Raw genomic sequence first — 26,844 nt, 5'->3', positions numbered from 1 at the left:
TCGTAATCGGGAGTTGTACCTCCTTGGGAAGGCCGGGGGAAGTGGAATTGTGGGAAATCATGGCGGCGGCCTTGGTCGCCCGGAGTCCCCGGGTCCTGACAATGTCACGTAAGTGTCACCCACGGCTGGAGCCAGCGTTCCAGGATGAGGTGCTTCTATAAGCGACTTGCCCTCTGCTCATGAGGAAGAGCCCTAGACGCCGCGGCCTTACTGGATTCGGGCTGTCCTTCCTTCCTCAGGCTGGTTCGACCCAGTCCTTCGCCTAGTCCCCGGGACACCCGAATGTGTCCCTGGAACAGTCTGGGAGCGAGGGGGCGGATTAGAGGGATAGGAAGAGGGACGCGGAGTGGCTAACTTGACGTTTTTTTGCCCCCAAATTCGTTACCCCTAAGCTGTACACGAAGTCTGGCATTCAAGGCCGTTCTCAAACTGCCCCACTTTATTTGTTCAACCTCATTCCCGTTATATATCACCTCATTCCTCTTCACTATCTCTCTCCCTCTCTTTTTTTTTTTTTTTGGGGGGGGGGGGAGGGTGAGGGGGCGGGGAGCGCAAACCCTTCTCTGTTCTCGTCCTGCCTTTCCTTAGAAATATCTTCGATTCCATCTTGATAGATGGAGACTGAGGCTCTACATGAAGTAAGTGACTTGTCCAAGGTCACGTATAGTAACAGTAAGGTAGTAAGTAGTAAAGCTGGGGATTAAATCTGGTTCTGTTTCTTCTCTTTTTACCTTCACAACATCTTTTGCATCTGGTCCCTTTTCTCCATTTATAGCACTTTCATCTTGATTCAGGCCATCATCTCTTGCCCCAATTATTGCAGAGGCTCCCTAATTAATCTTCCTTCAGAATTCTTCCCTACTTTAATCCATCTGCTATCAGACTGATTTTTTTCTTTTTTCTAATTAATAGTATTTTATTTTTCCAAAAACCACACAAAGATCATTTTCAACATTCACCTTTGCATAATCTCATGTTCCAAATTTTTCTCCCTTTCCTCTTCTTTCCTCCTTTCTAAGACAGCTAGCAGTCCTTTATAGGTTAAATGTATACTTCTAAACATATCTTCATATTATGCTGCACAAGAAAAATCAGATCCAAAGGTGAAAAACATGAGAAAGGAAAAAAAAAGCAAACAAAAAAGATGAAAATACTATGCTTTGATCCACATCCAGTCTCCATAGTTTAATTTCTGGATGGGGATGGCTCTTTCCATCACAAGTCTATTGGAATTGTCTTGAATTAATTACCTCATTGTTGAGAGAGCCACATCCATCATGTAATTATCACATAATGTTGTATCTGTGTACAATGTTCTCTTGGTTCTGCTCACTTCATTTAGCATTAGTATGTATGAATCTTTCCAGACCTTTCTGAAATCATCCTGCTGATCGTTTCTTATAGAACAATAATACTCCATAATGTTCACATACCATAATTTATTCAGTTGTTCTTCAACTGAGGGGCATCCACTCAATTTCCAGTTCCTTGCCACTATAAAAAGAGCTGCTACAAACATTTTTGCACATATGGGTCCTTTTCCCTTTTTTATGATCTCTTTGGGATATAAAGAGAGTATGCTCAGTTTGATAGGCTTTTATAGCCAAAATCGATTTTTCTTGAGTAGATTTCTGATCATATCACTCCCCACTTCACTCAACTCCATTGGTTTCTTATTGCTTGTACAATCAAACATAAATACCTTTCTTTAACTTTTAAAGTCCTTCACAGTTTTTCCCTAACATGTCTTTTCTGCCTTACTGCCTTATTATAAATAGGTATTACTTCCCCTTTCTTCATTTCTCAAATACAACAGTTCTATATTTGCCATCTTTTTTTGGTATTATTCCTGGAATGTATTCCCTCCTCATCTTCATTTTGTAGAACCACCTTTTACTTTATGAATCCTTTTCCTTTGACTGCTAATGACTGTCTAAACTTTGTTTACTTTCTATTATCTACTTTGTTAATATTCTAATATGTTAATATTTGCATATTTTGTATATACTACCTTTATACATATTCTGTATATACTTAAATGCACCTTGATAATCCCTTAAGAATAAAAATTGTTTTATTGTATCCCGAGCTGCTAGTACACTGGGGAGCCACATAAATGCTTAATAAATACTTACTGATTGATTGATTTTCCCCCATGCCATTCTCCCCTATATTTAGTTATTTTATCTGTATTTATCTTTATCCTTTTTATTTAGTTTTTATTTCAATAAACTTGAGTTTCTTTTGGGTAGGAATTGTTTCATCCTCTGTTTTTATATTCTTAGTTCCTAAAAACAAATTCATCTTCTTGCTTTAGGTGAGGGAATATTAGTGAAGGGAGCCCTGAGCCTGGAGTCAGGAAGCCTTGAATTCAAATCCAGCTCAAATACTTCCTACCTGTGTGGCCCTGAGCAAGTCATTTAGCCTCTGTATGAGTTTCCTCATCTGTACAATGGATCTACTAATAATATCTAGCACATTGCCTGGCACAGAGTAAGCCATGATATAAATGGTAGCTATTATTGTTCCTTAATATAGTATATGATTATTAGGCATCTAATAATGCTTTTTGATTGAAATGCTTGTTGATTGAAAAGTTAAGAGACTGGGGGTCGTTAGGGTAAAGGTGAACAGGGGTAGAGTATGATTGAGAATAGAAATTTGGCAACTGAAAGGATGGTGCTGCCCTCCACAGAAATAGAGTAGTTTGGATGAAGAGTGGGTTTTTAGGGGAAGAAAGTGATTGAGTTTGAGAAGCCGGCATGACATGAGTAGAAAAATATCCAGTCAGCACCAGTAAACTAGATATGAGGCCATAACACTGGCCCTGTGTCACTGGGACACTGGAGTGTCAGAATTAGAAGAGGGCCAAGGATAGTGCTTTGGGGTAGATGTACTGTTGGGATATATGATATGAATGAAAAACCAACAAACAAGACTTGGAATAGTCAGGTAGGAGAACCAATAAAGAGTAGTGTCATATCTCAGAGAAAAGAGCTTGGTCAGTAGTGTCAAATTCTTCAAAGAGGTCAAGAATTTGGCATTTTAGGGATTATTGGTAACTTTGGAGAGCAGTTTTCATTGAGTGGTGAAGTCAAAAGGCTAAATTGCAAAGTCATGAAAAGTTAATGAGAGTAACTGGAGGTAATTCTCTTTATTTGTTATTGTACCATTCATGCTCTGAAGTTGTATTTAAAAAAGTAAATTATGCAGAATTATACAAGACTGTCTTTTCCTTTATTTTGAAGGTACATGAATTCTGCTAATTCTAACTTGAATCAAAGTAAAAATGTCCAGGCTCTATGTATTTGTGATTGGTTGAACCTGGCAGGAACATATTATGTGTGTGAGAGGCACAGCAAGAATGTCTGTGCTGGAGAAAACACAAAATCTTGAAATGTTTGAGGAAATGCTTGATAGCTGAAGAAAGACAAAATTGCAAAAGATGAAAAAAAAAAAAAACCCGCAGATCATATTAATACTGTCTATAGGCAATCTAAGGGACATTAATCACTATCAACACAAACTCCTTTTCTCATCATCATAATTTTTATGAGAATGGTCCTTAATGTGTATTGCAGAATAATTAACCAAGAAAAAAGAAGAGAAAGTAAGAGAACAAATAATTTTTTAAACCTAAATCTGTATGGAGAAAAGAAGATCCACCACTTAGGGTAGATAGGGCATTGCTAATTAATGAGAAGGTAATTGCTGTTCAACTTTTATTTTGGTACACTCTTTTTGCCAAAGTAAAGGATCTTTGTATTGTAAAGTCAGTCTTTCAGTAAACATTTATTAAGCATCTACTATGGGCCAGGCATTGTGCCTAAACACTGGGATATAAAGAAAAGCAAAAGATAATGTGTACCCTCAAGGAGCTCATTATCTATTAGGGAAAATAATGTGTGTTTATATGACATATAAATATTGTATTTATATGTAATTATGCGTGTAAACAAACTATATGTGAGTTAAATAAGTAACAGTTAACAGGAGTAAGGCATGAGGATTAAAAGATATTTAGAAAGTCATCCTATAGAAAATAGAATTTAAGCAAGACTTAAAGGGAGCCAACAAGGATGCTAGTGTCACCATATTGGAGAGTATGTGGTGGGAGTCCCAATAAGATTGGGAAGGAAAGGACCAAACTAGGTTGTAAAGAGTTTGAAAGCTAGGGGGAGATGAGTGTGAGATGGCACTGTCAGAAGAGATGAAGGTATATTGGAGAGGGAGATTTCAAAAGTAAAATACAGAAGCTTTAGCAATAGATTTCATATGGAGGGTAAGTGAGTTGAGAATGATTCGGAGTTCCCGCAACAATAATAGGGAAGTTTGGAAGAGGAAGAGGGAAAATAATAAAAGTTCAGTTTTCCATATGTTGTGTTTAAGATATTTACTGAAAATCAGTTGGAGATGCAAAAGTTGAAAGTCAACAGAAGGATTAGGGTTGGATAGAGAGAACAAGAAGAATGAGGATTGAGAAAGGACAGAATAAAAATTGCCAATAAGAAGTTGGAAAAGAGATTAGAAAAGTCTTAAGGTGAAATAATGCTAATAGGGGGCAGAAATGGAGTAGAGAAAGATATGGTTGTGATTGGACATTATTTAGTTACAATGTTAGTGGACTGATCAACATATAGATGTAGGGTGATGGAAGGGGATATTTTGAAAGGAAAGCAGATGCTAAAGAAATTTAGAATGTTGGGCTGAGAGCATGGTAGATGCAAACAGGATAGGGAAAGAGCATAGGAGTTGTCTATCCATCAAAATCATGTTCTTAAAGGGGAAGAATCATATCAACTAGCTCTTAGGTGTTGCTTCAGAGTGCCTGGCTTGTACTCTGCATACAGCAAGCAGTTCATAAAGCTCTCTGACAGTGTTATTAACAAGCTAATTGAGTAAGGCTTGGCAAGTTATACTTGGGAACTTCTTGGGGAAAAAGTCTTTGAATACTTATTCTTTCCCATGTTAACTTCTGGGTTTAACTTTTGGTTATTCTCTTATCATGTTTAAGGATCTGGCATTACTGCTATAGCCACATCTGTATTTCTTGCTCAGTCCCACCGCAAACTTCATCATGCTCTTATACCTCATGGGAAAGGTGGGCGTTCCTCAGTCAGTGGGATTGTGGCTACTGTATTTGGAGCAACAGGATTTTTGGGTCGATATGTCGTCAATCACCTTGGTAAGCTTGCTTAATGAGATCACCTTTAAAATTCAAAACTGTGCATATTGCCTTTGCTGTTTTCTGGAAATGTTCTGTATTATTTCTAAATTGCACTTATAGAATTCTCTTCCTTCATGGAATTCAAATTCCGTAACAGTAAGGGATGGGGATGGTAGATAAAAGAATGAACAATGAAGGAAAATTGTAGAATGTTTTCCTATATAGTCTCTGGTATGCCAAAAATATTTATTTAAAAAAGTGTTCTTAGTATGGACATGGTAGTAGAACCTTTGTGTCTGTCTTCCTAACCTACAAACCTCCTAGTTAAGTTATCACACTTTCAATTTGGATGTTTGAAACCAGGGATTAATGAATATTCAGAATGGAAGGATAGGTCAGTGATAAAGTATACAAAATATACTTGAGGTTAAGTTGTACTGAACTAGTTTCCATTCAACATGACTGCAAAGTACCTGAACTGAGGAAGTTTTTAACAGCCGTTTCCTAGATTATTCTTTACCCTAAATACCTATAATTTGTATGTGTTCATAGCTATGTAGCTTGATGCTTTATTCTTCATTTCAGTCCATCTTTTCTGCCTTTTTAGGTCGTATGGGATCACAAGTGATTGTCCCCTATAGGTGTGAGCCTTATGATTTCACCTATCTTCGACCCATGGGTGATCTGGGCCAGATTATATTTTTGGTAAGAACATAGTAAATATTACAAGTATGAGTTATTACAGAGGCTGAGTGAAATGGACCAGAGGGCAAGGGCAACCCTTAAACAAAGCAGAAGTTCGCCAGTCAGGTTCCAGGTTAACTTTTCTTTCTTTTTTTAAAAATTAAAAAAAAATTTTTTTTAAACATGTCATTTCTTATTATGTTTTCTTCTTCATTTAACTCTGCCTACTTACAAAGAAAAGCAGCTACAAAAGAGACTGATAGGCTTTAGGGATGCAACATTCTGCCCATTTGGCTCTCCACCTCTACTAAGAGAAAGGAAATGTATTTCACCATGTGTCTTTAGGGACCAAATTGATCAGTTCAGTTAACCTGAATTTAGTCATTTTTTAGTCAAGACCAAAGCCTTCATAAGATGCCATCTCTTTTGTAAATAAAGTAATAAGTAGTTGAATACCTGCCCAGATTTTAATAATGCTGTCTTTAGTAAGTGCTCACAACCCACTGCCTCTGTACTTCTGGGTGTACAGAAATATGACTATGACCAGTTTTCTTTGATTTGATCTGTTGATGTTCTTACAGGAGTGGAATGCTAAGGATAAAAGTTCCATTCAGAGGGCATTGGAGCACAGCAATGTTGTCATCAATCTTGTTGGACGAGACTGGGAGACTAAGTAAGTTCTTGGGGGCACTTTTTTTTTTCTTCTTTTTCCCTAGGATTTCCTGATCAGCAGTTGTAGAGCTGTTCATCATTCAAAGAGTATGTATTGAGCACCTGGCATATGCGTGGCACTATGCTGAATTGGTAAGGATACAAAATTTTTTAAAGATATCGAGAATGTTGTTGTAGCTATAAGGCTAAAACACATAAAAACTTCTTTTTTTTCAAACAATGCACATACAGTGTAGCACATATTTAGATAAGTTGTTAACGATATATTAAATGCAAAATTGCAAATAAAGGAATGGGATGGGATTGTGATCTTTGACTTCTCCTTTATATAGACTCCTTTGCTCTTACAGGCCTAATGGCTGAAGTATAAATAGTTTTTTTTTTTTTTTTGAATGCTGAGAACTATAAGATATACAATAAAAATATCATAGATGATATTCTGACATTTAAATATTTGAAGCTTCAGAATTTTTTTTGGAAATTGTCTAGCCATAGAATTCTTTAGTCCTCTTATTCCTCCTAAGTAGTGTATTTTGATAGCAACAAAAGAAAAGGTTATAGAAAATGGTCCCTTCCATGTCTTAGACTAGAACTTTAGCTTTGAGTATTCATGATTTGATTTTTGCTTCATTTTTTGGGTAAGGACACTGAGGGCCCAGAAAAGTAAAAGTCCTTTGCTCTAATTTATTCAGTCAATATTGAAATATAGAGTGTGGCTAGATTGGAGTATGGAAGTAATTGAAATGTTGAAGAATCTGAAAAGAAAACTGAGCAAGATGCTAAAGCCATTAAGAAAAGTAGGAGAGTTGTCTGGGACATTGACAAGAGCAAGAGAGTTAGGAGAGAGAAAAGTAATGACTTTTTCTGGGGAAGGGTTCAAGAGACTAGGTTTTAATTAAAGCAAAGAGGTAAAAGGAACAATTGAAGAACAGATGTAAAGGCATAAGTGGGGTTTATTAGCATTAGGGTGGAGGGGAGAGATTCTGGGAAGATGGCAGAGTAAGTGGATAAATTTCAAGTTCTCCAGATTTCCTCCATAAACAGAACAAATTTGTGCCTCACGGCAAACATAGACTGAAAAATCTAGATTTGGGACAGAACTGGGTCCTTGTATAATCTAAGAAGATCTGAAGAAAGCCCCGAGGCTGGTACAAACTCCTGACTAGCTTCTAGAAACACCAGTGGGAAGCTCTGGGCCTAGCTGTGTTTGATTGAAGCCTCAGCAAGAACCACAGAAACTTTCACCTGGATTGCTTGCTGAGTCAAGGGTCTGACAGCCCTGGGCAAAAAGGAACCAACACACCCAGAAGTACAGAGGCAGTGGGTTGTGAGCACTTACTAAAGGTTTTGGTTTGGAACTCCAGATCAGAGGAGAAAGCTGAAGTGAAGGTAAAGGCACCATCCCCCCATCCCATGATTAAAAGTGCTTACACTAATATTTCTTATTAAAAAAAAAAAAAAATGAACTGGCAAAGAAGAAAGAACCCAGTCATAGAAACTTACTATGGGAATAGGAAAGATCAAGGTTCATCTTCAGAGAAAGACCCTGAAATTTAAAAAAAAAAAAAAAAAACTGCTTCTACCCCAAAGAGTAATGTGAAATGGCTCACTGTCCAGAGAGAATTTGTAGAATTCAAAGATTTTAAAAATCAGAGACACATTAAGGAAAAACTTAAAAAAGAAAGAAAGAAAGAAAAAAGCTATCCAAGGAAAAATAAGATTATGAAAAAGCAGATAGCTAACGAGAAAAGGAGATATAGACTCTTAAAGAAGAATACGATGCTTTGAAAATTAGAAATGGTCAAGAGAAAGCCGGTGAAACTATAAATGACCAAAAAATAACAAAACAGATTCTAAAGAATGAAAAAAATTAGGACAAAATGTGAAACATAAGGGGGAAAAACCAGGTTTGGGGAACAGATCTAAAAAGAGAAAATATAAGAATAATTGGATTACCTGAAAGCTGTGATCAGGAAAAAAAAGAACCTTGATACAATAATGCAAGAAATAATCCATGAAAAATTGTCCTGGAATGATAAAACATAAAGGGAAAGTAGAAATAGAAAAAAGCTACAGACATAAGAATTTAATATTTGACAAAAATTGTTGGGAAAACTGGAAAATAATATGTCAGAAACTCAGCATAGACCTGTATTTTATATTCTATACCAAAATAAGGTGAAAATGGGTACATGATTTGGGCATAAAGAATGATACCATGAACAAATAAGGAGAGCAAGAAATAATTTACCTATTGATCTTTGGAGAAGGGAGGAATTTATGACCAAAGAAAACTTTAATTACATTAAATTAAAAAGATTTCGCACAAACAAAACCAATAGAAACAAGATTAAAAGGGAAGTACAAAGGTGGGAGAAATTTTTTTATAGCCAGCGTTTCTGGTAAACATCACATTTCTAAAATAATATAAAGAACTGTGTCAAATTTATAAAAATACAAGTCATTCCCCAAATGATAAATGGTTAAAAGGATATAAGCAGACGGTTTTCAGATGAAGAAATTAAAGCCATTTATGGTCATATAAAAAAAGGGGCTGTAAATCAATTTTAATTAAAGAAATGCAAATTAAAACAACTCAGGTACCACTTCACACATCTCACATTGGCTAAGATGATAGAAAAAGATAATGATAAATGTTGGAGGGAGGGAAAACTGGAGAACAATCTGGAACTATCCCCAAATGGTTATAAAATTGCAAACCCTTTGACCTAGCAGTAGTAGCACTCTGTATCCCAAGGAAATCATAAAGGAGGGGAAGAACCCACATGTGCAAAAATGTTTGTAGCGGCTCATTTTGTGGTAGCAAAGAATTGGAAAATGAGTAGATGCCCATCAATTGGGGAATGGCTGAATAAATTGTGGTATATGAAGGTGATGGAATATTATTATTCTATAAAAAATGATGAACAGGCTGATTTTAGAAAGCTCTGGAAAGATTTACATGGACTAATGCTGAATGAAACAAGTAGAATTAGAATTTTACTGTTAATTACACAATAACAGTAAAAATGTGTGATGATCAACTATGAAAAACTTGCTTCTTCCCAGTGGTTCAGTGATTCAAAATAATCCCAATGGAAATTGGACAGAAAATTTCATCTGCATTCAGAAGAAGAATTATGAAGATTGAATGTAAATCATCACATGCTATGTTCACTTTTTTCTGTTTATTTTCCCCTTTCCTATGGTTTTTCCCTTTTGCTCTAAATTTTCTCTCCCAACATGATTCATAAAGCAGTGTGTATTAAAAATAAACAAATTTTAAACTTAAAAAAAAAATTTAAAAAGAACTAGGCCTGCAGCCAAAAACAACATCCAGCAAAATTATCCATAATATTGAATGAAAAAAAAAGACATTCATTGAACTTGTAGATTTTCAGGACTTTATTTCAACCAAATCCTAACTCAATAGAAGATTTAATATGTAAGCCAATATCAAAGATCAGTTTCAAGGAATTTAACATGGACAAATTGTTTTATGTTTTTTTTAACATGGAAATGTATACCACATGTTTAAAATTGACATCAGCAATTGGATAGATCAAAAGAAAGATTGGGGCAGAGTTAAGTATGATTTGACTCTTAAAAAGCAAAACCACCTAGAAAAAAGTAAAAATAGTAATAATTATGTTATACAAATGTAATGCAGAGGAAAAATAGACACAGGCATTATAGATGGGAGGAGGCTCAGTTCAGACAACCTGCTCCCTTCAGGAATGGGTTAAATAGGCAGTTCTGTATACATAGCATGAAGGATATAGCACCCTCAAAAATCTGTAAAGAAAGAAGGAGACATGAGGAGTTGGGGAAGAAGACAAGGAGGGATTCAGGGGGAGGTATTCGTGGTTGAGGGGAGGTTAAATGATAGCAAAGCAAATTAAGGAGCAGAATTGTATCTGTAAAGTTAGCAGAGATGGGGAGAAGAGATACACAAAAACACTACAACAAGGATCAGGAATAAAATTTATTAGGGGAAAAAAGTATGGCTAATAATTATTGATCTTAGACAAAGTCAAACTTAAGGCTTCAGTCAAGAGAGAAATCTATATTATATGTCAGCCAAAGTAATATAAATGCATACATAACAGATAAGTTTTGTTGTCTGAGTATATAGATATGTGTGCATGTTGCTCTGTGTATATATATATGTGGGTGGGTGTGAATGTATATGTATATATGTGGGGGAGTGGTTGGGGAGTAGGTATATATATGTATGTGTGTATATATATGTATATTTAAATATATCTGTGCTTAAGATATTCTGTTTGGGGAGATAGGAGGGATGAAAGGGGGGAAAAAAGAATAAAGTAAAAAAAAAAAGTATGCAACAGAGAACAAAAGAACAACCTAAAAGGAAGCAAAGATGGACACTCACGAATATAATTTCTATTATTATATTTTTAAATTAATATATTATATATTTTGAATCCTCCCTGATATTCTGCTGGGTACAAGTCAATGTTCTGCTTTGTTTTCTTTTCCTTTTCTGTTTATCTTTTTTCTCTTCCTTTTTTTTTTTTTTTTTTTTTTTTTAGTAAAAGAAAAAAGAAAAAGAAAAAACAATAGAGTGGAAAGGGTTAATGGTATGTGAATAAGTGAAGAGCAGGATGGGTAGTAGACTTGGACAGGAAGGATACAGTTGATGAATAGGAATGGGAGGAAGCAGAGGAGAGTTTTGTACATAGATTGATAATTAAGAATAACAGATTAGAGAGAAAAGATACTGGATAAGCTAGATGTACTTGTTAGCGATAGAATTCAATGAATAGATTTATGGAATTTGCCCCACCATTCCATTTAGAATATCCATAAATCCCAATCCTCTCTAAGCTAGACTTCCAGGAATTCTGGGTAATCTGCTAGGTAATTCAGACTTTAGAGTATCTTTGTGAGTTATATATTTAGAAACAAATGAAAAAGTCCTGTAGGATTACTTCAATGCATGTTTCCAGTACTCTTGCTAGGTCCCTAGACTTTTGTCATCCCTACTATGTAAATAGATTCTGACATGGGAATTAGGGTTAGGGTGGAAGACAGTATGATATAATTGGTCAATTCATTCTGTTCCAGGATCATTATGGTGTCATTAATCTTATAAAAGGATTAAGGATAAAAGGCAATAGTTATGTAGGGAAGAAAGTGGATAACAAAGAGCTTTCTTCAGTATCTCTTTTTTATGGCTTCCTCTGTTCTTCCTCCTCCCTGATAGATTTAGAGCAGAAGGAGCTTTAGAATTCTTGTAGTTTCATCCCCTCATTTTATAGATGAGGAAGCTGAGCCCCAAAAGGGTAACTGATTTGACCCAAGTTGTACTGCCCATAAATAGATAGTTGGACCAGCATTGGAACTCAACGTCCTTTAACTTTGGCCCTCTTCTGACTGTACCATGCTGCCATTCTCGGACAAGGACAGGCTATGTTAGTGATTAGGGGCTGTAGTAGATAGTCAAAAAAGAAATTGTGGAGGACTGAGCTGAGCCCCTGAGAAGGAAAACAGGGACTGACCCTAAGAGTGGTAGTATGGAGCCCCTGAGATGGATTTCTTTCTTTGGACAGGGCTCCTTTGTCACTTCCATCTGTAAAATAAGGTCTGTCTCTGCAATACAGAAGGAAAAAGAGTTACTTGGTGATAGAAAAAAGCATTAGTCCTGGATTAAGAGAGTCTGAGTTCAAATCCTCCCTCTGCTACTTCTTTCCTCTATGAGATTAGGCATCTCTAACATGATTGTTAGAACTATATTTGATATTCTCTGAGGTCCTGATGTGTTCTAGATCTGGGATGCTATGAAAATTTGCGTTACAAGCTACAAAAATTGCTGTCAAAACCAGAATCTTAGGTAGATATATAAGTTGATTCTTATGGAGATAATGATCTTAGTTTATACTTATTCAGTGTTTTAAAGCAAATGTTCTTTATCTGGGATCCATGAGTTTGTTTTAAAACTGTGTTTCATCATAAGTTATCTCCTTTGTAATCCCTTGTAACTTATTTTTGTTGAACAACATTCCGAGGAGTCCAAATCACATAGGTTAACAACTGCTTTAATGTTTTATAAAGTACCATTTGCTCAACAACCCTCTGAGATAGATAGTGTAGATATAATTTTACCCTTTTTGCATATGAAGAAACTGAGGCTTAGGGAGCTCAAGTGACTTACTCGGAGTCACAGCATTGTAATGGCCAGAATAAGACTTGAACCCAAGATGTGTAATTCCAAGTTCAGCACTGTTTTTGCTGTACCATGATATCATAGTTCTTGAATTCTTTTCTAACATCTTTTTTTTTCTTTCAGAAACTTCGACTTCTCAGATGTCTTTGCTGTCATTCCCCAGACAATAGCTCAGCTGGCCAAGAATGCTGGAGTAGAAACATTTATTCATGTTTCTCATCTCAACGCTGACATCAAAAGTACTTCTAGATACCTGAGAAATAAGGTCAGTCAGATTGAACCAGGAAGTGGGTCACAGGGCTAATGTCATTTGTTCTTTAATGTATGATGGAAGGAAAAAGAGCTTCCTATTGAAATTCTGGTAATCAGATACCATCAACTATGCCCCACACTTAAATTATTTTATTTTTATTTTTTTTGCTGAGGCAATTGGGGTTAAGTGACTTGCCCAGGGTCACACAGGTAGGAAGTGTTAAGTGTTTGAGGTCAGATTTGAACTCAAGTCCTCCTGACTTCAGGGCTGGTTCTCTAGTCACTACACCACCTAGCTGCTCCTGCAATCCTTTTCTTTAAGATTTTTTCCTTCATTAAAGGGAAAATGCACTTAGAATGCTGAAACATTTCAAGTGGCTAATTTTTTTGCCCAAATGGACTCTTCACACTTTCAAGTGGGCTTGCCAGTGTCTTGTTTGTGTCCTCTATATAGGGTTAAGAAATGCTTTCTTTTTGAGGGACTTTGTATTGTTGTGTTTCCCTGGCATTGGACCACATTCAAAGTCCTGATGTGGAGGAAAAAATATTCTTGGATTTGGAATATGGTTACATGATTTAGAATATTCAAGAGAGATGCTTAGAATGTCTCTTCTCATGGCATCTAACCCTCTTGCCTTCCAAAGCCAGCTTCATTCTGGCTATTTTAGTGCTCCTGATCTAAACCAAGGCAGCTCCCAAAAATGGGATTTGTAGTATTCTCAGAAAAGTCCAGGATAGTGTCTTGTACCTGCTGGTACAAAAGGTTAGAACGTATTTGGATTTTTCCTAGGATTGAATGGTATTTGTCTTTACTCTGTCTGGGCCTTTTCCAGACTATTCTGGGAATAGGTAGTATTTGATCTATGAGCTCACCCCCTCCTGGCTATTACTCTTTTTAGTATGTGTCCTAAACTTCTTGTTGCTGAAACCCTTTTATTATCTTGGCCAGCCAGCATTTTGACCTTCTAAAGGCATTGAAGTTCAAGGTTTTCAAATTTTCTTTGACAGTTATATATTAATAATACATAACTTGGAGTTAAAGGCTTTGGAAGACAGGTACCAGCTCACTAGCAAAATAAGAGTGGAAGCTTTGCTCATTTATTTTTATTCTTTACTTTGGACAGGCTGTTGGGGACAAAGCAGTGAGAGAGGCATTTCCTGAAGCCATCATTATGAAGCCCTCTGACATTTTTGGAAGAGAGGATAGATTACTCAATCACTTTGCAAGTATGCATTCTATCTTTTAAAAATGAATTTTAAACACTGATGCCTTTAATTTTATACCACATTCATTTGTAAATATGGCCCTCTCCTCTATTTTGTTTTGTAACAAAGTTTTAAAAAAAAAAAGGAAGAAGCAGTTTAGTAAAACCAACTAGGACGTCAGAGGTGTTTGACATTATATAAAACATTCTTTGTCACATTTTCCTATTTTTGTTAAGTATGCATATCACATCATTAATAAGAGAATGGGACAAAGAAATAATGGCCAATATATGTGGAAACAGGGGTCTTTCTAATTACAAAATTTTTATGGTGATTCATAAGTGAGGCTTTTAACTATATCATCTAAGAAATAATAGAGGGAGATGTAAGTATTTAATAAGAAAAAAGATTACTTTTAAATAGGGGACATGATTATTATCTTCTTGAAATATCATATTAAGAGATTAGAATTAACTCCGCATAGCTTCAAAGTCTGGAACTGAGACTGATATATAAAAATAAGAGAGAAGCAGATTTCACTTAAATAGAAAAAATAATTGTAACAGGATTAGCCAAAAATATGACTGCTTTGTGAGGTACCTGAAAGTATTCAATCAGAGGCTGCACGAACATTTGTCAATGATGTTAGAGAATATATTACTAGAGCAATGAAAGGGCTTTGACTAAATTATTTCTAAGAGCCTGTTCAATTACAAAATTTTATGAAGTAGGATTTATTTTATGTTTCAGAGGTAAATTATGCAAATTTAGGCTGTCCTGGACATTTCTTCATAAGAAGTAGACCTGAGATGATCTTCTGAAATAAAGAGATGATGTGTGGGTACTAAGTGGAGATAAGTCCTCTACCGAATGAACTGCAGAATGGAAGAGAAGGGGTTAAAACAAACTTTATTTTTTGTTCCTGCTTGTTCTTCTTTTTTTCAGTCTTGCCACTTGGATTCTACTTTGTATTAGCTCTGAGGCACAGTGAAAAATGGGGAGCACTGGTGGGTAGGGTGCGAGGAAGAAGTCTAAGGAATCATGGGAGAGCAGATTTCCTATGGCCAGTGATCATAAAGAGGCAGTTGCCAGGGGTATGGTTCATATGTAAGAGACACACATTAGGAGATAAGTCTCTTACATAAGGAGATAAGTCTCTTCCTGGCTCTTTAGCCCCTTTAGCTTTCCCATCTGAAAAAAGTATATTTTCCCTAATTCACAAGGAGATCTTCAGAATAAGTTAGAGTTAAGGTTAAAATGGACATATGATTTAGACATAAATGGTGATATCATATCCAAATTAGAAGAGGTTGGAATAGTTTGCCTGTTCTATATATGGATAAGGGAAGGATTTATTATCAAATAGAGTGTATTATAAGATGTAAAACATATGATTTTTTTACACAGATAAAACCAATGTAGCCACAATTGGAAGAAAAGCAGAAACAAATGTTAGAAAAAACATTTTGTGTGTGTGTGTGTGTGTGGGGCGGGGGGGAGGCGGGATTCTTCAAAGGGAAAGTTACATATAGTTCTTCTAGCATCAATACTATTGGTAGTGTATAATTGTACATATGTATATATGTATAATTCTACATATGTAGGCTTTGTGTTACTACTCACATGTTCTTATGATTATCTATATTCTTTTTTGCAAGATATCCGTTGGTTTGGTGGTGTTCCTCTCATTTCATTGGGCAAAAAAACAGTGAAGCAACCAGTTTATGTAAGTATTCTTGGTGAGATGGGAAGGAACCTTCTTTAGCAAATCCTTATTAATTAATTTAACAAACACCTAATTTTTGTAATATGGTATCAGAAGAAAAAGTATGGTATAATGCATAGATTTGGCTGCAGAACCAGAAATCCTGGTTATAATTTCTGTCCTGACACATAGTAGCTGTATGACTGAACAAGAAACTTACCTTCTCAATGCTTTTCTGTCACTAAGACTATAAGTTACAAAACACTTGCTAATCTGCTTTGGTTGAGGAAGTTTCCTCACTGGTAGTTCTATATCTCACTGAAATCGTAGACCCATTCAAAATAAAATTGTGCTAGCCCCTAAGAGAGATGCAAAACTAAATAAGATATGATCCTACTCACATCTGTTGATGGGTCCTCCCCCAAGAACAATAGAGAAGTGCATGTTAGGCCCAAGAAGGTTGTGGTGATTACCAACTAAGAATTGAGTTGAGACAAGTGACATGATGGATGTCATCAGAGAGGTGTATGACTGGAAAAGACGATGGGTCAGAAGTCACAAGGTAGGAATGAGGGATAATCAATCAGTAGACAGACTGCCTACTCTGTTCTAACCTATGCAGCATTAAGAGAACTAGAGGAAAACTTCCAGTATGTTGGTGATCCCTGTGTGGAACATGTTCAGGAGGACATAAATAAGAACTGCCAAGAATGAGAGCTCTTGGAGAAGTAGAGGTTATCAGTTGTATTATGATCGCAGATACATCTAAACATGAGATGCTGACTATATTGAGCTTACAGTTTGAAATAAATGTAAATTGCAGTCAGAATGAGAGGATGACAGTGCAGAAAGGCGCTAGTTCTATATTGTAGTCCCATATATGATAGAATGATGGCTGTCAGCTTTCTGACTCACCATGTCATTCCTCATTCTTCTTTGTCCCCCTGGGTTGATGCTTCTGGCAAGTAACTATCATGGAAGTGATGAGACCTGTTTTTTCCCTTCTTTACAGGATTCATAGAGTTAGTGCTATAAAGGGGATCTTAGCTGTCATCTAAATCAGTCCCTTCATTTTTCATTTTAGGAAATGTGAAGGTGAAGTCATTACCCAGGGTAGTAAGTGACAGATCTACGCCAGGTCCTCTGAACCCCAAGTCATTGATCTTTCAAAACTCCACACCTATTATGAGGATAAGTGAGATGTGCAAAATGTTCTTATCAAAGAGCTTTCTGAAAATAGATTGTGTCATCATTTTGACCATTTCAGATTGTCAGTAATCTTTGTAATCAAGTTGTTTACACAGTAATTTTTTCCCCTAGGTAGTAGATGTATCCAAAGCCATTATCAATGCAATTAAGGATCCAGATGCCCGAGGGAAGACCTATGCCCTCACTGGGTAGGTGACTCTTAATGCAAACTTTCTAAATATCATTGGACAAAATGTGTGGTAAAATCTGATCTCTTGAAAATTGTGTCTCTCAGGTCTCTGTTATCAAGGGTCATTTATTTCTGTCATTCCTCTGCTCAGGGGACTAGTTCAGGGATTTCCATTTTCATACATCCTAGTTTATTAATAGGTCATGATTCTTGGATATGCTTTTGTGACCACCCAGAGTATCGCAGTGGCAGAAGATAAGGACCATAGACTTAGAAAGTGCTCCAGAGTCCTGCCTCTCATTTTATAGATAGGAAAACAGAGACCCCCAAAACATCAAGGACTTGTTCCAGGTCAAATAGGCATTAAATGGCAGCACTAAGATTCAGATGCAGGTGCTCAGGCTCTAAATCCAGTGTTCACTACAGTTCAACATGCTTACATCTCAAAAGGTATCAAAATTCTCAACAAAATATTTTTAGCCGATCGGTGGTTGTAAAGTCAAATATGTTCTACATTAAGAAGGGAAGATAATAGAAAACTGAAGGTAACTGAAGGTTAAGTGATTATCTGGTGTTAGGATTTGTATTTCTTTATATTATGTTAATTTTTAAAGGAGCTGGAGACTACAGTTTCTCAGCCTTAAGCCAGATCTGTTGTGGTATGTTAGGAAATGGGGAAAAGGGAGATTGAGAGAGAGAGAAGGAGAGGTGTGTGTGGGGGAGCAGAAGAAGGTAAAAAGGAGAAAAAGAAGAGAGACAGACACTCTCTTAGTTTCAGCTTGAGATGCCAACAATGTAAATTGGATTTATCAGTTTTCTAGGGAATTATCAGAAACAGACAGCTAATTCAGTATCTTTAACAGGAAGTTCTTAATAGTTATGCACGTTTTTGGTCCATAAACAAATTCTCAGTTCCATACCAGAGGAAAGTTCTTTCTTATATTAAAGCTAAGAACACAGAAACCTACAAAAGCTCAGCATTTTCCCCATAGCTATTTTAGGGGATGAACTCCTATGCCTGATGTCCTATCGATAGGTACAGTGTGACTTAATAAATAATAAAAATATCCTCAGAGTTTGCCAAGGATCACTCTCATATTTCTCCCTGGGTCAGATGTCGTAGTGTAACTTTTAAACAAAACAGTATTTGAACTTGTAGAGCTATCAAAGTCTTCACATTTGGCTTTTGTTAAGTAATCCATTCTTTTTAGATGCAAAAAGGTGTGCATTTTTTCCCTCCATGTCTGCCAGCTGTTAAAAAAAAATTGTAGTCAGCTACTTTAGCTTCCAAGTCTTTGCTTCTCATTTAGATTGAAATGTTATGGACTATATAGAGGCACAAAAATATTTACTCAGTTACCTTTCTATGAAAAACTGTAAACTTATTAAGGCAGCAGGGTATGAAAATCATAGAATTTTAAAAGCTGAAAAAAACTTTAGAGATCTTAGGCCCAGACAATTTAGGTGACTTAGTCATGGTCCATAGGTTGAATGAAGTCAGTCTCAAACATTTATTTAATAATATGCCTATGTGGTAGGCACTGCTGACAGTACAGAGCAAGGGATAAACAATCCCTGACCTCAAGGGGCTTACATTCTAATGAAAGGGGAAAAACATGTAAATGAATAGGTATGTACAAGATACATAGTTCGTGGTGGATAATCTCAAAAGGGAAGGCACTGGCAACTAAGAGGTCTAGGAATGACTTCTTGTAGAATATAGAATTTGAACTGATATTGATATTATATTGAGCACAAGCTGGAAAAGTTTATACACAGATCTGATGATGGCCATTATAATCATTTCTGTGTCTTCATTTTTCTTAACTTTTCTGCCCCTTCTCGATTCTCTCTCTGGGTTTTTGTGACATCGATCTCTTGGTTCTCCTCCTTGCTTGTTCCTTTTCAGTCTCATGTTGGCTTTTCTTCCATATTATACCATCTAACTGAATTTTCCCCAAGACTCTTTCCTGGGGAGGAGTCTCTTCTCTCTCTAAACTCAGTTACCTCATCACTCCATTGGATTTAAATATAATCTCTATGCAAATCATTCACAAAGTTCTCTCTTCTATTTCTTTATTCTTCCCCTTTCTCCTTCCTTCTGTCTCTGTATGTCTGTCTGTCTCTGTTTCTTCCTATCTCCCCCCCTTATTCCATATGTACTGTTTCCAGTCACTTACAGTTGAACTTCTTCTCACTAATCACATAGCCACTACCTTAGATTCTCTGTGCTTTGATGACAGTCTTGGTGAGTTTCTGAAGCTGAAAAAGTCTTAACACTTATGGTTAACCTTCTTGGAAATGAGCTTCATTGCACTTACCTAGAACAGACTTTGTATAGCACGACAGATAGACATACTGTATGCAGTTGCTGAATCTGCAGTAGAAATTTCCAGCTTAAATCCACTGATATAACTTTGAGAACTCAGGATCACTTCCACAGCATGATTTTACAATAGAATGAGATTTTAAAATACTGTTGTAAAATGTATAAATTTGAAGAAACTTGCTTGGCTCTTTGTCCCATTTTGTCTTTACTAATCATTTCTCCCCTTTTAAATGATGTCAAATAATTTTGGAATTCTTACTGAATTACTAATCCTGATATCAACCTCTCTAACTAAAGATCTCCCCTCCCCGCAAAAAAATTGATAGGAGTAGCAATTCAAAAGCAAATGTTTTTGTTTTTGTAGGCCGAATCGCTACCTCTTATATGATTTGGCGCAGTATATCTTTGCTGTGGCTCACAGACCATATCTTCCATACTACATGCCACGTTTTGCGTATCAGTAAGTAAAATATTTCTTGGAATTCTTCTCTGGAAAGAAATTAATACAGGTATGCTTATATTTGCCATCTCTTATAGCCATATTGATATGTTACAGTTAGCATTGTATATAAGGATTATGTGAAAAAGGAGTTGGAGGTAGTATTGAAATGGAGAACAACATGCATTTTCAAGTTTAACCAATCATATAATTTGAACTTTTAAAATTGCAAACTAACAGAGCCAATTGAGTTACTGAATGATTTCATTTTTCATGTTGGGTATAAAACTGAAGGTGAGACTACCTAGGTCATTCCATATACCCTTAAGCAGAGAAAATTGGTCCCTTCTCAATGAGACAAAAACTTAAATGTGCCATAACCTAGCCCATTATTTGCAAAAGGAAGAGATTCAGGAAACAAGTTTGAATTATGTGCAAAGAAAATAAAAGAGATGTTTGATAGTAATTTCAGTGACATCTTGATTCTCAGATTCTTGTTGCTAAAATGTAGCACCTGGAGATCACCCTGAATCAGAGGCCCAAATTCTAGGTGCCATATCTTGCCTCTCTGCCCAAGGATTCACTTTTTAGATATGAAGATTTACAACTTTGTTTTAGTCATTTTTATTAGGCTTTGCTGATAATTTCACCCAAACAGAAGAGATTAGTTTCTAAGCATAACAGTGAGATTCTACCTGTATGGACACTAAGCTCTGTCATCTGTGTTGGGCAGACCCTTTTCAGGTCCATTCAAGATGCCTAAGTATAGAGCGAGGCATATACCTAACTAGGATGAATTTTTGGTGATGATAGATCCCAAGGAGCCATTGGAATAAGTTGTATATATTCATATTTGCATAACACTTAATATGATGTGGGTACTTATTAACTCTTGACACAACAGATTCAAATGTTCCAGGGCTTATATTTGTATGTTCTATTTGAATGCTTATTTTGATTTATTTTAAAGACATATATTTTGTGGGGAAAATGTATATGAGGGCATGGTCAAGTAGATCAGTAGTCAGCTTACTTGGGATAGAGTTAATCAAATAAGCATTTATTAAATGTCTGATATGTGCCAGGCAATGTACTAGGCACTGGATTATGTTAGCTTTAAATTAGCTTCTACTTGGTGGGTGTAACATTTGTCAGGGAGTGATAAAGGGAGCTTTAGTCAAGGCCAAGGGTTTCTAACTTTTTTGTTTGTTTGTTTTTGGTCTCATGGACCCCTTTGGTAGTCTATAGACCTCTTCTCAAAATGCTTTTTAATATGCAAACTAAAATATATAGCCTTACAAAGGAAATATTATTGAAATACAGTTATCAAAATATTAATAAAACAAGTTCACAGACCTTAGGTGAAGAACTTTTGGTTGAAATAGCTATAGGAATTGTAAGTGGAGGCTTAGCTTAATATGCCCTTTCCAAAAAATTGGCAAAATTGATTTTGTTATTACTACCTCAGGAAGAAATAGAATTGGAGAGCAGAAGGTATATATAAGGCAGCAGGGCATTTAGTAAGGTGATTAGGCTCTGGTGTTGGGTTGGATGGGATGAAGAGTGGTCTGGAAAGAACTTCAGGGATCAATTAATCCAGCTTCCTCTCATTTTGTAGATGAAGTAACTGATTCCCAGGGAAGTTAAATAGCATTGGTAATTAATTTCAGAAGTAGAATTTGAACCTGATAGGGAGAGCTTTATGTTTGTATGATTCAAAAAAAGTTTTTTTAAACATTTGTGAATCAGACATTAACGACCTCTCAGTGTGATTCTTTTAGCTAGCTAAAATGATTTTGCACTGAAATGGAACATTCATTTAACCTTGTGTTTGTTTCCAGATTGGTGGGAAAACTCTTTGAGATGAGTCCATTTGAACCCTGGACTACAAGGGACAAAATAGAGCGAGTAAGTGTGCATCAACAAACATTTTATATATCCTTATTTTGTTGGACAGAAACCTGTAAAAAATTGTCGACTCATACTCTTTTTTACTTTATTCTAATCCTGGCTTGCTACAGCCAATTCTGTAAAGTTCTGTAAGTGCCATGCATTTCACCTATTGGGAGGAAAGTAATCATCAATCACTATCACTGAATTACTACTCTATACTGTCTACTGCTGTGGAAAATATCTAAAAACCAGACTCAAAATATTTCTTCAATAACAAGGGAGGGCCTTAACCTTTTTTGTGTGTTGGACCTCTTCTTAGAATAATGTTCTAAAATGCTTAAAACCTTATAGGATTACAAAGGAAATTAACTACATTGAAATACATTTATAAAAGTAATTAAAAAAAAAGTTTATAGATACTAAATTTAGAACCTCTGCTCTACAGTGTCCCTGACTATGTGATCATCCTGCTTTTCATGAATCCTTAATGCAGTGGGGTAGTACCATTAGGTTAGATAGTATTAACCAAGACAACTCATTTAGTTTTTGAACAACTTTAATCGTTAAGAAATTTTTCCTTGTATCAAAACAATAATCTATTTCTTTGTAATTTTACTATATAGAGAGTTGCATCAGATCCCTTTTATACATGGTAGTCCTTCAGATATTTGAAGATAGATATGACTCACCAGATTTTTTTCTTCTTTAAGGTTAATTGTCAATAGTTCCTTTGATTGTACTTTATTGTGACCCATTTTCTTTTTTTTTTTTCCTTTTTTTAAAAAGTAGCTTACTTTTCAAAGTACATGCAAAGATAGTTTTCAAGATTCATCCTTGCAAAATCTTGTATTCCAAAACTTTCTCCCTTCTTCCTCCTCCCTGCTCCCTCCTGTAGATAACAAAATAATCCAATATAGGTTAAATATGTGCAATTTTTCTAAACATATTTCCATATCAAAAAGAAGAAAAAAATGAGAAACAATAAAACAAGCAAACAACAATAAAAAGGTGAAAATACTAGGTTGTGATCCTTATTCGGTCCTGATAAGCCTCTCTCTGGATGCAGAGACCCATTTTCAAGTCCCCTCACCATCTTGCTCTCCCTTTCCTGAATATATTTTGGCTTTTGAGCATTTGTCTTAGGACTGAAGATAATGCTATTGGTTAAAATCATCACACCAGGTCAGACTGGAGCCCTCACTTCCCTCATTCCAGACCCATACTCCTTACAAATGCAGAAATTAGATTTAAATTTGAAAGGGACCTTAGTGACCAGTGAAGTAGTCCAGCCCCTTCATTTTACATATGAAGTGTCTGAGTCCAAAAGATGTTAAGTAATTTGCTCGGGTTTTCCCAACTCTTGAAGTGTTTGAAATAGACTTTAAATCCAGATCTAGTAGAACGATCGTTGGTATTGGAGTGAAAGTATCAAGAGTTCAAATTCCACTTCTGACATTTATTAATTTTGTGACCTTGGCTAAGTCAGCAAATGGGCAATCTGTGGACTTGAGTTTTTATAATTATAAAATAAGGGAATTGGACTAGATAGCTTTTAAAATCCTTTATAGATTTAAGTCTGTACTTTTATGATCCTGATTCATTTCCTTTGCTTTCCAAGTAGGATGGCAACACTTTTCTTCTCCAGACCACAGTAAAAGATTGAAGTATACTGAGAATAAGAAAGTGATCAGTAGAATGAATGCTTGGGAGAAACAAGTTCTGTATAAATTCTGATAGACTGAGAGCTGAGCTAGAAATCCTATTGAAGAGGTACAACCCAGATACAGGAAAAAGAGGACTGAATGGCACATAGAACAACCTTTATTTCTTCTCAATTCCTAATTTTTTGGGGAGGGTAGGGATTATTTGCCTTATAAAATCTTTTATTCTCTCTTATTTTACATACCACTGTCATTTATAAAATTTGATGGTTTTCTTCAAGCAATCTGTCCCTTCCCAGTGACTTTCTACCACATCTCTCTTCCCCCAACAATGTAAATCCTTCCTTGTAATAAATAAATACAAACAAAATACTTCAATATGTAACTCATATCCGAAAAGATATATCTCATTCTATAACTGTTTTTTAAAACCATTTCTCTGCTGAGAGGTGGGAGGCACACTTCACTAACACTTTCTCGCGTCATGATTGAAGTCATTGATCAGAATCCTGAAGTCTTTAAGTATTTTTTTCTACATTAGTATAGTTATAAAGTATTCTCCTGGTTCTTCATTACTGCTCCAGGTCAAGTTTTGCCAAGTTTCTCTAAATTCTTCATTTACCATTTTCTATGGTATATTAATGTTCCATTATAATCATATGTCACTTTTACTCAGCCATTCCCCAATTGATAGCCAACTTCTATATTTTGAGCTTTTTTGCTAATATAAAAATGTAAAGCTATAGAAATTTTTGTTTAAATAAGACCTTTTTCTCTCTCTTTGACCTGCCTCAGAGTGGTATCCCTGAGTCAAAGTATATGTAGAGTTTCATTACTTAGAATAATTCCAAATTATTTTTTTAGAATGGTTGGACCAATTCATAGCTACACGAATAGAGCATTAATATGTCTGTCTTCTCACAGGATCTCTGACATTCTTTATTTATTTTTCACCTTTACCAATCTGATGGATATAAGATGAAACCTAAGAGCTGTGTTTTCATTGGCATTTCTTATTACTAGTGACTTGGAATATTTTTTTCTTATGGTTGATGATAGTTTGCATTTCTTCTTCTGATATGGAAACAATCTGTTTTACAAAGTTTGTCTGTGTTAGGTAGATTTTAGGATCTCTTTTGAACCTGTTACCATGCTTGCCTTGCAACATTGATTTCAGGAAGCAAAGAACGTTGCAGATTCAAACAAGTCTTGATACTGTTACACATAGTAACAGTGAAGGAGTGTAAATAAACAGATTACCTGCTGGGGACAAGATGGGCAATTTGATGGTATTGGTTAGCTTTCATGGATCTTTTGTGTTTTCTTATGTATTCAAAGATTCACATCACTGACAAGAAATTGCCTCACCTGCCTGGCTTAGAAGACCTTGGTATCACGCCTACTCCCCTAGAGCTCAAAGCCATTGAAGTTCTTCGACGTCATCGTACTTACCGATGGTTGTCTGCTGAACTGGAAGATGCAAAGCCAGCCAAAACAGTCAACTTTTAGTGTTCCCTAGGCCGCCTTGTGTTTTCCATGTTGTTTAGGTCACCTGTCCAGCCAGGTTGATTATCTTCTGAGAATTCTGTGCCCGATAGAGCAGATTCCTCAATTAAAATTTTTAAGATGAATTTTAGAAGCATCAGCATCTTCCTTCCTGGCTTATAGAACATTTGCTGAATTTTGAAAAATCATCTAATATCTCCATCTACATTTCCAAAATCACTTCAGGCAGATGAAAGTGTATTTTGTTTGTAAAGATTGCCCTGAAAGGTAATTTAACTTGGAATCATTCATTACAATCAGTAATCATTCACTATAGATGGTAGTGGAGTGCTGGACCTGGAGTCCGGAACCTGAGTTCAAATCTGTCCTTAAATCCTTACTAAACATGACTTTAGGCAAGCCATTTAGTCTTCAATTGCCTCAGTTTTCCTCATCATTCCTAAGTGAATTTGTAGAACTAAAGTTACCAAATCTTATTTCAGTTTAATTCTTTTTTTCCAGTCAAAACTTCATTATTGTTCTAGAACATAATGCTGTGTGAGCAAATCATATCATCTCCTAGATTGCATTATTTGCTTAAATAAATTATACTAGCTATATGGAGAAAAATACCTTGGATTTCTAAGGGATATCCTCTCATTGTAGTGTCTATTTACAGCATAAAAATTCCCTTGACAGATCCCACAGTGTCCATATTATTTCTGACAACCATTTAAACAATAATTTAGTATAAAACAAGCAAACTAATACATGATTTCTCCTTACTCAGGCTTCAATTTAGTTAATAATTACCATCATCTACTTAATAGGTATTAGTTTTTCAAAAATTGTTGATGGTAAATGTTTGTACCTCATGTTAACCAGGGCTGACTTGAATATAGAACTAAGTTAAATATAAACAGAGCAGTCATAGTTTCAAGTGACAATTCCAGAAAAGCCTTACAGGAATGAACCAGCCTGCCAATGTCTGAAATAGCCACATTGATTTTGAGTTCATAAGAAAGCCAGAGGGCAAATATAAAATTCTTCAAATATCAAGCTCTTGGGTCCACAATTGACCTCATTCACTTCTGGTTTCTCCTTTCCCATACTATCCCTCCTGATATGGAAGCAACATCTATCCTTACATAATCTAGTATTTTTTTTAATGTAATATTTTTTTTCCAATTGCATATAAAAATTTTTTAACAATTTAAAAAAAATGTTTTTTAGTTCCAGATGCTCTCCTTCACATCGAGAAGGTAAGCATAGGTTATCCATATGCAGTTATATTTCCATGTTACTCATGTGAAAGAAAACTTTTTTTTAAAAAAGAGAAAAAGTATGCTTCAGTCAGACTCCATCACTGATTCTTAATTTAGAAGGCAAGGGAACCTTTTACCCTCTGGTTCCTGTGCTCCTATTCCCATCCCTTGAGGGGGACCTGCACTCATTCTGGGAGATAAGAAAATAAACCTGTGAGCATTTAGCAACTAGAAACAAGTGGGAGTGTGTTCAGGATGTATAAAAAACCTCACACCCTAAAGATGACTTTTTTTCTTTATTTTTATTTCTCTGTATTTACCAAACATCATTAAATATAAACATTTAGGTATACAAAGAACAACACAAAAAACAGGCAATCTTGACCACAAATCGTTTGCCTATTAAAAAAACCCAAACACCAACCGAGCATATTGGATTCATAAACTGTTGTGCTTGTCTCCAAACCTTCCTCTGTTTTTAAAATGCTTCATTCTAATAAAATCCCAATCCCAATCCA

The 26,844-nt window shown here is 35.7% G+C and overlaps 1 protein-coding gene across 1 annotated transcript; it reads left to right on the top strand.

Annotated features, from left to right (window-relative positions):
- On the top strand, positions 1-26,844 carry NDUFA9 (NADH:ubiquinone oxidoreductase subunit A9). The gene is made up of 11 exons (XM_051963030.1): positions 1-108; positions 5,015-5,185; positions 5,775-5,872; positions 6,433-6,524; positions 12,837-12,978; positions 14,090-14,192; positions 15,830-15,897; positions 17,197-17,273; positions 19,948-20,043; positions 21,864-21,930; positions 24,915-26,844. The coding sequence occupies exons 1-11, from the start codon at positions 60-62 to the stop codon at positions 25,083-25,085; spliced, it is 1,134 nt and encodes a 377-aa protein (XP_051818990.1). The 5' UTR covers positions 1-59; the 3' UTR covers positions 25,086-26,844.

The sequence above is a fragment of the Antechinus flavipes genome, chromosome 5 (assembly GCF_016432865.1).
Source record: "Antechinus flavipes isolate AdamAnt ecotype Samford, QLD, Australia chromosome 5, AdamAnt_v2, whole genome shotgun sequence".
Classification (NCBI taxonomy): Eukaryota; Metazoa; Chordata; class Mammalia; order Dasyuromorphia; family Dasyuridae; genus Antechinus; species Antechinus flavipes.
This window is presented reverse-complemented; position numbering and strand designations above follow the sequence as displayed.

Coding starts and splice junctions, on each gene's coding strand:
- NDUFA9 (XM_051963030.1), top strand. CDS start 60: ATGGCGGCGGCCTTGGTCGCCCGGAGTCCCCGGGTCCTGACAATGTCA. Junction 6,525..12,836: donor GGACGAGACTGGGAGACTAA/GTAAGTTCTTGG, acceptor TTTTTCTTTCAG/AAACTTCGACTTCTCAGATG. Junction 20,044..21,863: donor ATGCCACGTTTTGCGTATCA/GTAAGTAAAATA, acceptor GTTTGTTTCCAG/ATTGGTGGGAAAACTCTTTG.